We start from the raw sequence: 16,165 nt of genomic DNA, 5'->3' as shown, positions 1-16,165 counted from the left end.
ATGATTCATTCTAAAATCTCATTTCCGTTTCTGTTTGTCTCAACACTTTTTTCTTTTTTTTTTTTTGGATTAATATATACATACCCTGACGTGTTTAATGGTAAAGAATAAAAATACTCGCCATCTCATTAATATATATTTTTGGCGTGGAGTAGAAACTTATCTAAAGATAGTTCTAATTAAGCTCAAAACAAATGAATTATAGTTTAGTAGCAAATTTTATTTACTTGAATCATTAACACATTTTTCAACTATTTTTTTTATTGCAAGGGGACTGTGGAGATCATTACTCCTTTGGAGTTTGTTAAGAAGGGTGAAAAGGGTGGCTCATCTGAAGCTGATCTTCTGTCAAGGCATAAAATAAAGCCGTTCTCTTATGGCTTGATTGTCAAGCCTGTCTACGAGAATGGATGTGTGTTTCAACCTGAAGTCCTTGACCTTACGGAGGATGAGATTGTCTCCAAATTTGCTGCTGGGTTATCCAACATAGTATCCCTTTCAGTGGCTCTTTCATATCCAACTCTTGCTGCAGTGCCTCACATGTTCACCAATGCCCACAAGAATGTTCTGTCAGCTGCAGTAGCTGCTGAGTACTACTTCCCACAGGCTGAACAAAGTGAAGGAATCCTTGAAGGTCCGGACAAAAGCACAGAGACATAATTTCTCTCTTCAATTATATTTTTCATCTTCTAACCAACTAAACATGAACTCGCAGGATCCAAGCAAGTTTGCTGCTGCTGCTGCTGCTGAGGATGCTACCATCGCTGTTGATTCAGCTACCGAGGAGGAGAACAATGAAGGAGTTGCTGAGGAGTCGGATGATGATCTGGTGTTTGGGTTGTTTGACTGAATGGTTTTATTTGAGTATTTTCAGAGAGGACATTGTCAAATATATTGATACCGATTATGGAGATTTATATAGGATAGATACCGGTAACTGGAAACTTCTTATGCAAGTATGCAGCCAAACTTTTTGTTATGCTGATAGTTTTATTTGGTGATGTTACTAGAATTTCTTCTGGTTCTGTGCGACTGCTATTAATTATAGTAGTACTTCAAAGATATGGTTCTAGTACTCCCATAGCATCATTTCTTGCTATGGTCTATGAATCCCTTCTGTTGGTTGCAACTTGCAAACAAACAATTGATTAAAGCGCTGTAATCTACAGTCGTGCACATGAATGAGCTCTATTTATTCATGGTGATCACCAAAATACAGATTTCCTCTTCTGCTATCTATTTCCTAGAGTTCCATTTTACTACACTTTAAACTTTTGAGGCAAGGGATTCTTGGCAAGATGGAATTAGGAGAAATATCCAGGGCTCTAAAGTAAGCCTGCCTTTTGTTTGGCAAACAAAATGAGTGCCAGACAAATGATCCACTTTTATGATTGTTATATCCGGTTGCGAGCACATTGCCGTATTAACAGGAATGGAGAAGTAGAGTAGGCAGATGAACTTGGCGAAGAAACAAACCGTATACCAGTTGAGAATTAGTAATTCTCCAACCTAAGGAGCATCATAATGAGACATAAGTCGGGAGACAATTTTAAATATATAATAGCAACAGGTGAACTTCTGTTCACCATTTTTGTAAAGAATATAAAAAATAATTTATATGGTAATATTTGTCACAACCTTTCTTTTAGTGCAAAGTGATTTTCAGTAACTTACAAGAAATTGGTCCTTTATGATCCTGTATTTGTTATGTGAAATTGTTAATGCAGGACAAGGCGAAACAAGAAACATGGAGATCCCCAATAGCAACTCTTTGAAGTATTGGTTGAAATCAAATCCTGTGCTGGTTCTTTTCTTCTAATCATAGCATCCAAGAGGTGCGACAGAATAGCCAGTACTTACAATGCTGAAGCTCTGGACTGCATCTGAAGTCCACACGGGAAAGAGCTGGAGTCATTCATTCACCAAATATCGTCTGCAACCTGTAGTGCCTTTTTAGATGGTTTTGCCTTGAATGAGTATTATAAACTCATTCCAAGTTTCAAGTTCTAGGAAGGTCCAAGGAATGAACTTGCAGGGAAAGTTGGCAAAACGAATCAGGTGTTTTCCTTGCTGCTGCCTGTTACTGGTATTGAAGACAATTTCGGAAGAAACGAACTCCCTGTGCAAAAAACATAGTGTAAGTAAATGGCATCTGTTCCTTCAACAGAGAATTGAAGGCTGTAAAGGAATTACTTCCAAGAATTTTACCCATACCTGCAATGCAAAGTTAATGTCTGCCTCATCTATATTTAAGGTCACTCTTCTTAATTTATCTTCTCGTGATTGTCCCAGTTTAAGAAGACCCTGCATGTCCGACAATGTTACTCTATTTGTTTACCCAATCACATCATTCCCGTGTTCTTTAACTGATTGCCCAGCAACAATTGAAAACCACTTGGTTTAGAATTTATTACCTGGTCTACAAGCACTCTGCACATGCTCGAAAGTTCCACAATTCCGGCCGGCGGGATTAAAGTTGATTTACAAACATCGTTATAACTTCTATTTAACTGTATAACGATACAGACGTTTTAGAATCAGACATCATACCAAGGATCTTACTGCTGATTTATTTCCCAATATCAAACACATTTACCTCGCCTATTGTAGTATGCTTCTTCCCTCCGCGGTAAAGTTTAACAGCAGAGCAAAGAATAATCTAGAAAAGAAAATACGAAAATATCTATTTAAAGATGCCAATAATATGATATCTTGGTGCAAAAGTGACCATCAGATGTAGAAACTACTTCAGCACGGGAAATTGAATTGTCAGAAAGCCATAATTTTAGATAACTTATGTCAGAATGACTAAAGAAACCTTTGCTTTTAGATAACATATTAAGGAAAATGTCATCCCCATTCCTGATTCAGAAAGAGAGTTTGGAAGGCTGATCAATCAGTACACGTCGTTGTAAGAACACCCTATTAAGTTCTCAACAGCAAAGACTACGTACAGCTAGCAGATGGTGACATAACAGAGTCATCCTAACACTAGTCACCAACATTAAGAATTAGATCTAATGAATTCTATGCAACCAATGAAGAAGGCCAATCGTTAGTAAATACTGCCCAGCTGAAAGTCCATAATAGCACAGCAGATGGTATGAAAAAGAAGAAAAATAAGACAAAAAGAGGGGGAAACATAAAGCTTTGCAGAAAGTCCGCATTAGCAAAAGGAGCTGATATGAAAAAGAAGAAAAATAAGACAAATGGAGGGGGAAGATTAAGCTTTCTTGTCTAGCGTCCTGAGAATCTAAAACCAACAAATACTATCTATGCCATGAATTGCGGACCCAAAAGGGAACCAGTACTTAACATTTATACAATTTGATGAGGCCATATGCTTTTCCCTTTGTTGCACTGTAAATTTCTTATTTTAGGGAACCTTAACTTGAGGCACCCTAACTGGCAATTCTCAGGAGCTACCGCTTAAATCCCCATGGTCAAAAGTCTCTCGTACAAGCAAATATGCAGACTAGCTGGCATGGCTTTGCTTAGCCATCTATAGGAAGTAACAGTCAGCAACAACAATTGGCTAGCAAACTTTCTCAACTTAAACAAGGGCTACCTAAAACTGAGTTTAGCAACTTAGGAGTAGATTGAGTAACAGGGAATTGTAGGTTAAGGAGATTCTTTGCATCAAACGTCCAAATTTCATGGTATGAATTAGCAAAATTGTTCTAGAGAGACAAAGCCTGAAACTACCTGTTGATGTTGGGGAAGAGATTGTATAGTATCTACAACCGGGGATCTATATGCCTTTGATAAAGCAAGAGCCATATGATCAACTCTCACCTGTAATGACAAAATTTTGAAAATTAACACAAAATGCCTTCTACAACGAAAACAAAATGTGAAGTTTTCATGCTTTTAGAAGTTCAAAATAGCACATATAAAGGTCAAAATAGGATAATCTGAGAAGGGAAAGGGATTGTGTCTGAACAGTACGTAGGAACTCAACAAATTCTGAAACTGCCACATAATGAAAGATAAAGATTTGTAGGATCACAAACTTCAGAACTCTTTGCTATGACTTGTTAGCTACGAGATCCAAAACTGTGGGGGTGATGTTCTGATAATGGTGTTACGTATTTTTTTCCATTTAGTTATTTGAGTATCCCATATCAGTTTATCTAAATCTTAGCTTGAAATAGTAATGATGGTATCTTGACTTACAATTGTAGAATCTTGCTTTGCCAAAGTAGTGCCAAACCGTTCATCTACTCCTGACATATTCAGGTAATCGACGGAGTCTCTTATCTCAGCTTCTAATATCTCAATTGCACTCCTATAACAAAAGATAATAAAATAAGCTTTTTTGCTTTCACATTTGAAAGAAATCTGAAAGGGTTACTTTTCCTTTTAAAGGAACACAAAAGTCTAGGATTTGAGTTAGGTATTCTTGCTTAGATACCAATCAGAATCATGCATACATGAAAATGCATAACGTAGTTCAGATCCAAAGATTTTTATCGTATCACCAAATTCAGGAGACTAATCATTTGAGGCAACATGCTTGTTAACAAGGGAAGAAAAACAGACTAGGCACTTGCTAAAGTGTTGCTAGCCCATGCATTTGCTAAAAAGTGATTATGTCTGATCTTCATTTTAATATCAATTAATGTGAAAATAAAGAACCGAGTTCATGTCATGACAACATGAACAAACAATGAGAAGGCTACGAGCATGACAATTAATTATCAACTGATACATGTATTGCCTTTCAACTGACTCCCTGTTCCCAACTAGGGGGGTGTAATTCTGGATCAGGAAACAAAATTCCTATAAGCTTAAATAAATCTGAAGAATCCAATCACCAACCTGGAAACCCAAAGAGCCTTCCGAAGATCTCCAGATGCAGCAGCAACTCTCTGCACAATAAAATCCGTCAGATGATTTACAATTGAAAACTATGTTAAGTTGGAATGTTGCAGCACTGACATAGATCTTTAACAAAGTTGTGGCAAGAGAAGAAGAGCAAAATACAACATTACAAGAACAGGGTGGTAAACTACTCGCCCTAGCACAAAGTTCCAGTGCTTGTGGCTGAAAGACGACATAGGGAAGTGCCTGTTAACAAATCAAAGAAAGTGGTAGATGTACTCAGACAACTTTGGAGTAATGATTTTGTCAAAAATAGATCAATGACATACAAAAGAATAACCCTGAGAACTAATTACAGGCTTTTCCTAGTCTTATTTACATTTAGACGTAAAGAGATGATCCAATAGAAGGTAATATTATCAAAATACATTTCATTGCTAGAGGGCTTAGATTAATGCAGATGAAATTTGAATTACAGGAAAGCAAGCCTAATGCTTAAGTGCAACTCTCATCGTCAGAAAGAAAAAGGGAAAGAAAAAAGAATTTAAAAAACTATTATTTGTTTTCAGAATATCACGACATTAGAGAAATTACCACTAATCTCTGTCGCAGAATTACAATGATCTCATCCTTGGAATAGGGTCGAAAAGTAATCACCATAGGCTTGCCTATTGGGAAAAAAAAAAGAGAAAATTACATGATAAACTTCAAAGTGCTCAAATAGACAGAGAGTAAAAGGACCAACACACCAAACATTGGTCACACACAATGCAGCTAGCAGAAATTAGTTCGCATGATCTCTAAAACAATCAAAGTATTTCAGTTCTCATATCATATCTGATAGTGGAAGTATCATAATTGATGTGTGGATGAATGTTGCTCAATATACAGCGGTACAGAAAACACATCAAATCTATAAAGCGCTATCTTACAAGGGTACTCACAGTTCAGTGATTGCAATTTAGGAAGAAATTTATCAGCTAGATCAATAGCATTAGCAATTCCTGTCAAAGAAAGAGAAAAAAAATCAAGTTCTCTTACGCACAAGTGTAATTGGATCAATCACAAATTAGACTTGACGTAAATAGATAAAGGAATACTCAACCTATTAAGATACATCTGGAAAATGGTAGTGTTGTGAGCAAAAAAAGATCATGAAGCACGGCCCTATCTTTTGTTATCAGATAATCCAACTCATCGGCAATTATCAACCTGTGGATGAATTAACTTAGTTAAAATACATTCACGATGAACTTAAATGGCAGAAATAATATTATGTGAATTAAAGAGTTGATTTCAAAACTAAGCAATCAAGTTGGTTGAACATTTATATGTCTGGAAAATTTTCTTACGTCATTTTCATCTCATTTGAATGCTGCTTCTGAGAATAATTGTTCTGAAGAGTCTTCAAAGGGGAAATAGAACCGCCTGATTTATTTTGCAGTGAACTTTTCCCAAGAATCTGCAAAGATTACCAATGTTTGAGCATAAGCAATTTAGGAAGCTACGTTTTTTATCAGGACAAGAACAGTATCAGTCTACCTTACTAAAAATTTCTGAAGTGTTTGCAAGAGAAGTACAATTGATGGATACTATATCTGGTGGCTGAAGTCCTGCCTGATTAAGCCACAAAAAAGCTCTCATAAGTTTCATCTTCATACAGTAAAAAAGCTATAATTAAGATGTTCACAAAATGGACTGGTACATGATTACTTCCAATAAACAACTTGAGCTCTTTCTGAATCATACATCAACTGCCTTCCAGATTTTGACAAATTTTGTCAAGAATTATCTAATTATGTGTGAAGATAAAGTAAATTTACAGTATCACCGCTAACATAGTCATTGGAAATCCCATTCAACTAGGATTCTTGTGGGCAATCCAGGGAACACAACAATAAAGCCTGTCATTAGTTTAGATCATGTCATTCCTTAACACTTCCATAAATTTTTAATCATGTATCTCAGCAATATGATGCCTTTTGCTGCTAGTTCTAGGCAAATTAGAATCTAAACTTCGAACGGCCATTAATGCAAGAGAATACATCAGCAAAAATCTATGTAAACAAGTGATTGGGATGATTATCACGAGCCAAGTGTAGAGAACATCTATGTTTAGCTGCAATTTTTATCTTGTACGATCTTATCTGTGAAGAAGAAATGCAATTTGGACAGACACAACATACCGTAACCCATACCTCTTTTGCCCATTCAACCAATGCCTCTTTAACTTTCTCCATCATTAGCGACTTTCCAGTCCCTGGACAACCACATACGTACATACTGCCTGAGGTTTCTAGCTCAATGCATCTTTGGCAGAACTCCAACATCCTAGTTCGCTCGTTTTCGCGGCACACTACAGTAGAAGGAGAAGTTGAAACATGCAATGCCTCCTTCACAGAACTCAATTGATCCACATCTATGTAAAAGAGTAATTGACACTTAATTTCATCAAAAAGAATTCCTCCACATTAAATGAAGAAAATACGAATCCGATGCCTCCACTTAATATACAATTAGGTTGTTTAATCACAATCCACTAGCACTATAACAGACATATGGCGTGACGAGATCCAAGGAAGATAATCAACTAAATTGAAACAGAAACAAAAGTTAATAATAGCAAAATCAAATCCGGGAGATATAAACTTGCCTGTAGGATTCCAGATCGGTTTATCCAGAAAACTATCGGATAACTTTTTCTTAACGGGTGATTTGCTCGACGTCACTACCTTTCCACGGGGAAATTTTTCATTGTCCTACGAGTCCATGTGAGAACAAATTTCAGCATCCGAAAGAGAAATAAGCAAATTAAATAAAGAATGAGAAAAATTTTTAGAGGTTACTTTGGAAGGACTATTAATCTTCGGACTGTCATTTGGACATCGGCGAGGTGATTTCCACTTCACCCGAGAACTCTGCGTCGGCGAAGGAACTGAAGAATCCGAACCATCTCGAGTAGCCGAATCAGATCTCAATTTACGCTTGTGAGGACTCGAATCTCCTAACTCAGCCTTGATGACGTCTACCGGAGATAACCTACGGCCAGCGAGGTTCGGCATTTTTTAGCTGTCAGTTTTCAACAAATTGGTTAATCAATTTACTATTATTCAATGAAGCCGGGGAGGATGTTGTCGTCCTACCGGAGCTTGGGGGCGGGCAAAATATGAGTTAGAGTGAACTGCGAAGGGTATGAGTTGAGCTCCAATATGCAGAAAAAAACAAGGCGCATATATGCGTCGTGTGTGCTTTCGCGGGAACGTGTAATTTAGCGGGAAAGAATTAACCGGAGCTACTACATTTCCCGCCATGTTTTGGGCACAGGCCCGATACTTAAAAATTGCCTGTAGGTATCTTGCTATTTGAATAATAGTAGTACTTGTGTAGGCTTCTCTACTAGTTTTAACGGGGCCAAAAATTTTAGAAAAAATTGCTCAAAACGTTCCTCGCATTTGGTAAAATAACTTTTTTCGTTTATTATTTTTAAAAATTAATTTTATGTTCCTTATAAATTCACATTGGTCAATTTTGGTCCCTATTTAGATTTTCGATTAGTTTTTTGTTAAAATCTACCACTTGTCTTGCATATGATCATTTTTCAAGGGTAAAATTGTTTAACACATTTCATATAATTTGATCCATAATCCCTCACATTTCACAAAATGAATTTTTTCGTCTCTTACGTTTCATAAAATAATTTTTTTCATTTCTCACATTTTGCAAAACAAAATTTTTCATCCTTCATTGATCATGTGTGCGACAGTCTTTTCTTATATTTAAAAACTCATATATATGTTTATTTGATTTCACCTGAACAGTACAGATAACATATAATATATATGCATTTGATTTCATCTACATCTGATTGTAGATATAGATGAATTCAAATACACATATATTATATGCTATTCGTATTATTCAGGTGAAATCAAATACACATATACGTGAGTTTTTTTTTTTTTTTAAAAAAAAGAAACTATTCATACACATGATTAATTAGAGATGAAAATTTTAATTTTATAAAATGTGAGGGATGAAAAAATTCATTTTTTGAAATGTGAGGGACGCAAAAATTCATTTTGTAAAATTTAAGGAACAAAAAAAATCAAATTATGTGAAATTTGATTTGACAAATTTGCCCCTAAAAAATGATCACGTGCAAGGCATTTGGTGAATTATGGCAAAAAACTAGTCGAAAACCTAGGTAAGGACCAAATTTGATCAATATAAATTTGTAAGAAACTTAAAATTATATTTTTAAAAATGAGGAATAAAAAAAATATTTTATAAAATATGAGGGACGGTTTGAACGATTTTTCCAAATTATTAATTAACAAACACTTGTATGGGCTTGGTTTGCATATCCATCAGTTGTATAAAAAGTCTCATTGGAACAGACCGCTTGGAGATAAGCCCGCATGAGCCAACAAATTTGGACCGCTCCTCATATTTAACCGGGTCGTGTAAAACCTAATCCCACATCATTTTAATTGTAAGTCGAGTTTAAACTTCATTGGTTCGTTGCCTCGAATAATTTTATATGTAAGTGTATATATTATAACTATAATAATGTATAGAATTTATAACTATATGCATTTTGATATAAGAAATTTGTGTAATAATAATACATATTTAATATACATTATATTTAATTATTGTGAATTTGGCCAGAGGGCCCAATAGCTGAATATGAATATCATATTTTAAGCCTGCAACCCAAGCTTTAAAAGCCCAAAAATCTTTTCTTTTTTTTGAATAAGAGGGAGCGAGCCTACGCAGCTTTTTATTTTCCCGCAAGAGTTGAAAGTGAAAGACTGAAAGGTAATCATGAATTACAACAAAAACAGTTTTCTTGCAAATTTTTCCAATATCTTTAGGCAGTGTTAAACCTAAACTTTCTGGAGATCAAACCACAAGTCGAGTACGAACCAAACTATGCCACAAGCCTATAAGCGTCGAGAACCAAGCTCGAGAGGGTAACGAAAAATGAGATTATCCACAGCTGGTCTGGTTCTATTCTTACATAAGTTCTACTCCAGTGCCACAAAATATATACCATCTCTGTCTCATAAAATTTGTCGTCGTTGAAAGAGCAGGCAATTTATGTATAATACTACTATTAGTAGGAAATTTTTTTCTTATATCCTTAGTAGATGGCAAGCTTTTAATTTGATGTATTGATAATTGTAAAAAAATAAGCATTGAATCACATGAAGTGTAAAGATAAAATTTTATTAAAAAAAAAAAAGAAGAGTTGATATTTTTAATAATGACAATTAATTTAGAACAAGAAAAGATGACAAATATGATAAATTTTATAGGACTTTTTTGTTTTCTTTTTGGGAGGGGGGAGGGGGGAGGGGGGGCAGGAACTAAAATTGGACATTATTATGGTTGAGTTGTGGCCAATAGCCTCTCGGGCTCTTGGTATCACTATCTACATTTACCAAGACATGGCATAAATGTCTTGGTGGGATGAATCCTTGACCTCCCATCTTGCTATTTAATTGTGATTTTTTTCAATCGAAATATTCGGTGGACTCTCGCTTTCCTTAGACTCTATTAGAGTAGATTATACAAATATTATCATCGCGATAAAAAATAAATAAAATTGAGTTGTTACCTTCCATGTCCTCCAGTCGTTCCATTCGAAAGATTGATACACAGTTATCAAATGCCGTGCGTCGCCCACAAAAGCCGAATAGCAACAGCTCAATCATAATAACGTCCAATTTTCATCCCGTCGAAATACAGTTGGATTTATATGGACATGAATGGATCTGGTCCGCTAACTAAAAATTCATTGTTGTGGGAACAATGGAATTTTCAACATGGCCCGGTTGAAAATGACCCGCAATTGAATGTTGAAAACGATATGGATGCTCGAGAGCCTCAGATATTTTACATGTCAAATTACCATAGTGTCCTTGTCTTGGCAGAATATTAATTTCCAACCAGAAAAATAATTTGGAATATTTAAATGTTATTTGCATTGTGCACGTTTTTTTTGTTTCCAACCAAATAAACAATTTCCAAATGTTTATATCAAATACGAAATCTCAAAATCAGATGGACATAAGGGAACACTAAAGGGGCGTTTGGTAAAAGGGTATCGGAATGAAGGAATGGAATAAACTCCATAATTGGTGTTTGGTTCACTGGTATGAGAATTGAAATTTTGGAATGATTTCTAAAAATTTGGCATCCCTCCATTCCTTAGTAAAAGGGTGGGTTTTGTCCAAAACCCAAGTGTGATTCCAAAATCTTATAATTACATAATATTTAGTATAATTAATATTAATATTTATATTATAATATATACATATATATAATATATTATAATTATAAAATTTTATAATAATTATATATTTTATTATAATATTAGTATATTATATAAATATATATATATTATAATTATTTAGTTAAATATAATTATATTTATATAATGTATATTATAAATTTCTTAATATTATATAATAATATATATGTATATTTATAAATGTATATTATATGTGCATATAATTATAATAAATACATGTATATGATATTAATAAATTATATAATTATAATTATATTTATATTTATTATTTTAAATATAATAATATATAATAATAACTATATCTAATTAATATGCATTATATTTATATAAAATATTAGTACAATTAATATTAATATATTATATAATTATAATTATATATTTATATTATAACATTCGTATAATTATAATTAATTATATAAATAATATTTAATTTAATTAGTTACAAAATTATAATAATGATATTATTATATTATATAATTATTTAGTTAAATATAATTATACTTATATAATATATAATATATATTATAAATTTATTAATATTATATAATAATATATTTATAATATATATGTATATTTATAAATGTATATTATAGTGCATATAATTATAATATATACATGTATGTAATATTAATAAGTTATATAATAATTATTATTATTATTATTTTAAATATAATAATATATAATAACTATATTTAATATGTAATATATATTATATTTATATAAAATATTTATATAATTAATATTTGTATATATTATATAATAATAATTATATATTTATATTATAACATTTGTATATTTATATTTAATTATATATATAATATTTAATTTAATTAGTTACAAACTTATAATAACAATATTATTAGTTATATGTATTATATAATGTATATTAATTTATGTAATATAATTAATATTATCAATTATACTAATAATTATACATGTTTACTAATAGAAATTTTTATCCAGTTAGACTAAATTTACTAATACATTTATACTAATATATTTAATTAGTGAAAATTTCTTATATCCCATTTACAAAGAGCCAATAACTATCATTTACGATGTGATTTATAATATATTTATTATATTCTATTTCGAAAGAGTCGACAAACCAAACATCAATTATAATAATGATACACATTCCAAGTACTTGAACCAAACAAATGTATTGGAATGAATGACTTCATTCCAAACCCAAGATATCCGATTCCGAATCTGAATCCGATTCCAATGTGCGAACCAAACGCCACCTAATAATGCAAGAGAGAAACAGTTGCTTGATCATTTATTTGGTTCGGGAGTGAGTTAAATTGAATAAAACAAAAATCGATCATTATTTGTATGAGAACTACAGTTTAATATTCAGATAACTACGGCTCCATTTGGATTAGCTGTTTTGGGGTGTTTTTGCAAAAATGTTACTGTAGTAATGTATATGAAAGTTTTTTACTATAAAATTTTTTAAAAATATTTGACATATTGTATGAATGAGATTTTTTTGAGTTATTGTATATTATTGTAACATTGTATTTGAATTTTTTTTTTTTGGAAAAATGACTAATCCAAACGGAAGTTCAAATATCACTAGTGTACGATTGTACATACACGGCACGCGGTGTGGGTGTTAGCAGCTTGTTCCCCCCGTTATACAGAGAATTTCATGTTATTGTTGTTAAGAGATGAAGAGAACCATGTTAAAGCGTACGTCTCCAACTATTGTATATGATCGTTTTATTGTATTTTCCTCTAAGAATAGGTCAACTTAAAGCAATAAGGTAATTTAAAAAAAAATGTATGGTAATTTGCATATAGTAGGAAACAAAAGAGTTAGATGTGAAATGGTTGTGTTCAGAAAAAATTTATATGGCGGATGGGAAAGGAAAATTTTTGTGATTTTTAAAATGGATAAAATTGACATTTCACCCTAATTAACTAATAAAAATATAGAGGAATATATGTAATTTTATTATTACAAATATATAAATTCAAACTAGTTTAATGAGTTAACTATCAGACTATCTATAAACTCGACTCGATTAATCCCGCTCACCAAGTCAATTCACGCTTTATATTGATCGAATTTGAATTGAGATTTAACCAAACCTGCTCACAAGTTACCTGTCGACATTTTCTCATATGCTGCCTATCATCCAAGTCTAGACGATTCTTCAATCTCTCGATTACCGATTATCAATCTAGCTTTTCATGGAGAATAGTTCTTGTAATGCATTTTCATAAATTGCCCACCAATTCTTTCTGATGCATGCACACACTCATAATGCGAGGAAAGGGAAAATATCAAATACCAAAGACAGGTGGAGGCTGAAAGGTGATGTCTCCGTCTGACATTTCTAAAAATAAATTTTCTACATGCTCTCGAACAAAACATCTTTTAATTCAACTTAAGTGATTTTCAATGAATAATGGTGCAGGGCTGATTTTAAAAAAGTATATATTATTGAGGGCTATAAAAGTACACATACCTTGGTTTACCACTAATTACCTTAACAAATGATTTGTAATGACATAAAATCCTTTTCACCGTTCAAGCCTACGAATTTCTAACAATAATTAATGTGTTGTAGACAAATTTTATCTGGTGAACATTACACACGCAAAAAATGAAAAATCTGGGGGGGCTTTTTTGTCATTGCCACCTCTAGACTCTGGAGTCTAGACCTGCACCGCCAAACTGTACAAGTCCAGCTATTCTTTATGTTCCTCGTTGCTGAGTAGGTATTTCCGAGCAATTAATCATCAACAGTCTGCATGTAAAGATTGGTCCATTTGCATCAGGATAATTCACTGTTACAGTGAATCGAACACTCTGCAACCATGCACGGCAACTTGTGAAACGTTCTACTTGTTTCTCCTATCTTTTTTGGTGACCGAGGCAGGAAACGATACGTGTAAGTTGATAATAATTGAAATGTGCATCCATGTTATAAAACTAATCAGAACCTTCAGCTTCAAGTACAAAATATGAACATCTCACGTGAAAAATATCATGCAACATCAACCCAGAATGTTCTACATGTCACCCAACTGCAGCATTTTCGGAGTACAGTCAATCAATCATCATCATCTGCCTTTGTGACTGAACTGTTTTTTTTTGTCCAGCGTGACTACTATTCACAATACTTATCTCCTTGATTATATGAACGTGATCCCGCATCTTATGTCAAATTTTATCCTTCTGAAACTTTCATCCAGACAATTCAGGCTTTGATCTAAAACCACTCTTATATGAACAGCGGGGTAATTCTTGGGTAGGGCAGCTGTTATGCAGTTAGGCATCATCTTGCCATTGATCGCAATTTCCATGTACGAGCAAGCAAAGTGATCATCATGAAGAAACCATACTACAATTTTTATTTTTTTTTTAACATGCGACGTGACAGATTATTTATTAAGAAATTGAAGGTCTGACCTTGATTAATAACGTGCGAACGTGCTCATGCATTTTCCGGTAGCTATATATGTTGTTGGGCAGATGAACTGTGCGTGTTTAGGTACCCCCTAGCAAAAAATGTGTGTAGGGGAGGTCTTAAACTCGTAACTCGATGCATCACGCAGGGGGTGCGAAACCAAGTTAATTGACCCTCTAATTTATGCCCCCCATGTCATGGACAAAGGGGAAAATTAAGTTGATAGACAACATAGTTATCTCAGTTAAGTGGGGATGCTATACTTTTATCTTCTTTTCTGAATCATTACTCAATTGTCCGGACAATTATCACCTCGTTTTAAATGTTCTAGTTGCTGTGCATTCTGATCTTGGACCGTGAGAATTTTATATATATATATATATATAGAAAAGGTCATTTCATTCAAACAAATCTGCATTAATGGCTAAAAATATATCAAACAAACATGACACAGATACATATAGATATGAAATTAATAGATATAACAGATCTAAAAAAATAATACAAATAAAGATAATATTGATGCTCTTATGTATCTTCCATCCGGATGAATCCCCGTAACATATATGCTGACAATCAGATCTGAGTAAAACTGGTTCGAGCCCAAAAAGATTTTGATTTGATAATAATGAAAAAATTACAAATTTGAGAAACTAGATTCTAAATCCACAAAATCTCAAATTTCACAAACATAAAAACCTAAAAAACTCTCACAAGGAAAAATCTAGAAAAAAATAAAACTCTCACTAGAATAATTTAGAAGAGAAAAAGCTCTCACTAGGAGATCCTAGGAGAGACGAATCACTCGTTAAGAAATCTTATGAGAGAATTTATTCAAATAAAAAAAAAACTAAAAATTATAAAAGAGTACTTCCTCCTATAGGGAAAGACCAGATTTGGTCTCTCCCCCACGAGAGGGATGAAAGGGAGAGAAGGGAGAAAAGAGTTCTATGGAAGGACCATTGCTTTCTTTGGACCGTGAGAGTTAATTATTGTTTAGAGTCAACATCAGATTAGAATAGATAAGGATAAGAGCATTAAGCTAAACGATAGCCCGTCACCGTCAGGCATCTTGGTATAGACAGGAGTATGCTCTCGAGTTGTCCTTTTTTCTTTCCATGACTGAGATCAATTCATTAAACTTGTTTTAGGTGCCATGGCCCCTCCCAATTTTAAGCTTGGGTAAATTCAATCAACTCATGATCATACAAAACAGAGAAAATCCCGTGATGGCCAAAACAAAATCTGGAATTTCCCTTGATGACTGTAATCTCCATTGGTTATCATCAATAAGAAACCACATTTGCTCCAAAAAAAAATAAAAATTAAGACATACCGTAAATTTTCTCTAAACATTCTATTACGACTCTTTTTTTTTTTTTTCCTCCCTCATTGAAATGGAACTCATTGTTCGTGCCTAATGTCAAATTTTGATGGAAACCATGCTCCTGAATCTTCATACAATACAAAATGAGTCATTATTCAAGAAGCCAAAAATCGACAGGACAGGATATCAGGAGTAAACCAATTAGAGAATGGAGTTGCTCTTAAAAAAAATTATCACGGCCCAAGAACATCCGATTGCCGCTGCAGTCAC

General features: G+C 33.3%; 1 protein-coding gene and 1 pseudogene across 1 annotated transcript; one reads left to right on the top strand and one right to left on the bottom strand.

Annotated features, from left to right (window-relative positions):
- Positions 1 to 246: 246 nt before the first annotated feature.
- Positions 247 to 1,543, top strand: LOC113695866 (large ribosomal subunit protein uL10z-like; annotated as a pseudogene).
- Positions 1,537 to 8,068, bottom strand: LOC113710954 (cell division control protein 6 homolog B). The gene is made up of 16 exons (XM_072060717.1): positions 7,671 to 8,068; positions 7,478 to 7,583; positions 7,023 to 7,243; positions 6,367 to 6,441; positions 6,177 to 6,286; positions 5,930 to 6,036; positions 5,769 to 5,828; positions 5,419 to 5,492; positions 5,016 to 5,070; positions 4,822 to 4,867; positions 4,177 to 4,288; positions 3,706 to 3,795; positions 2,597 to 2,659; positions 2,415 to 2,510; positions 2,215 to 2,304; positions 1,537 to 2,119 (listed from the first exon to the last, which is right to left on the bottom strand). Exons 1-16 carry the CDS (start codon positions 7,884 to 7,886, stop codon positions 2,081 to 2,083), a joined length of 1,560 nt encoding a protein of 519 aa, XP_071916818.1. The 5' UTR covers positions 7,887 to 8,068; the 3' UTR covers positions 1,537 to 2,080.
- Between the last annotated feature and the right edge of the window lie 8,097 nt (positions 8,069 to 16,165).

This window comes from Coffea arabica, chromosome 1e (genome assembly GCF_036785885.1).
Source record: "Coffea arabica cultivar ET-39 chromosome 1e, Coffea Arabica ET-39 HiFi, whole genome shotgun sequence".
Classification (NCBI taxonomy): Eukaryota; Viridiplantae; Streptophyta; class Magnoliopsida; order Gentianales; family Rubiaceae; genus Coffea; species Coffea arabica.
This window is presented reverse-complemented; position numbering and strand designations above follow the sequence as displayed.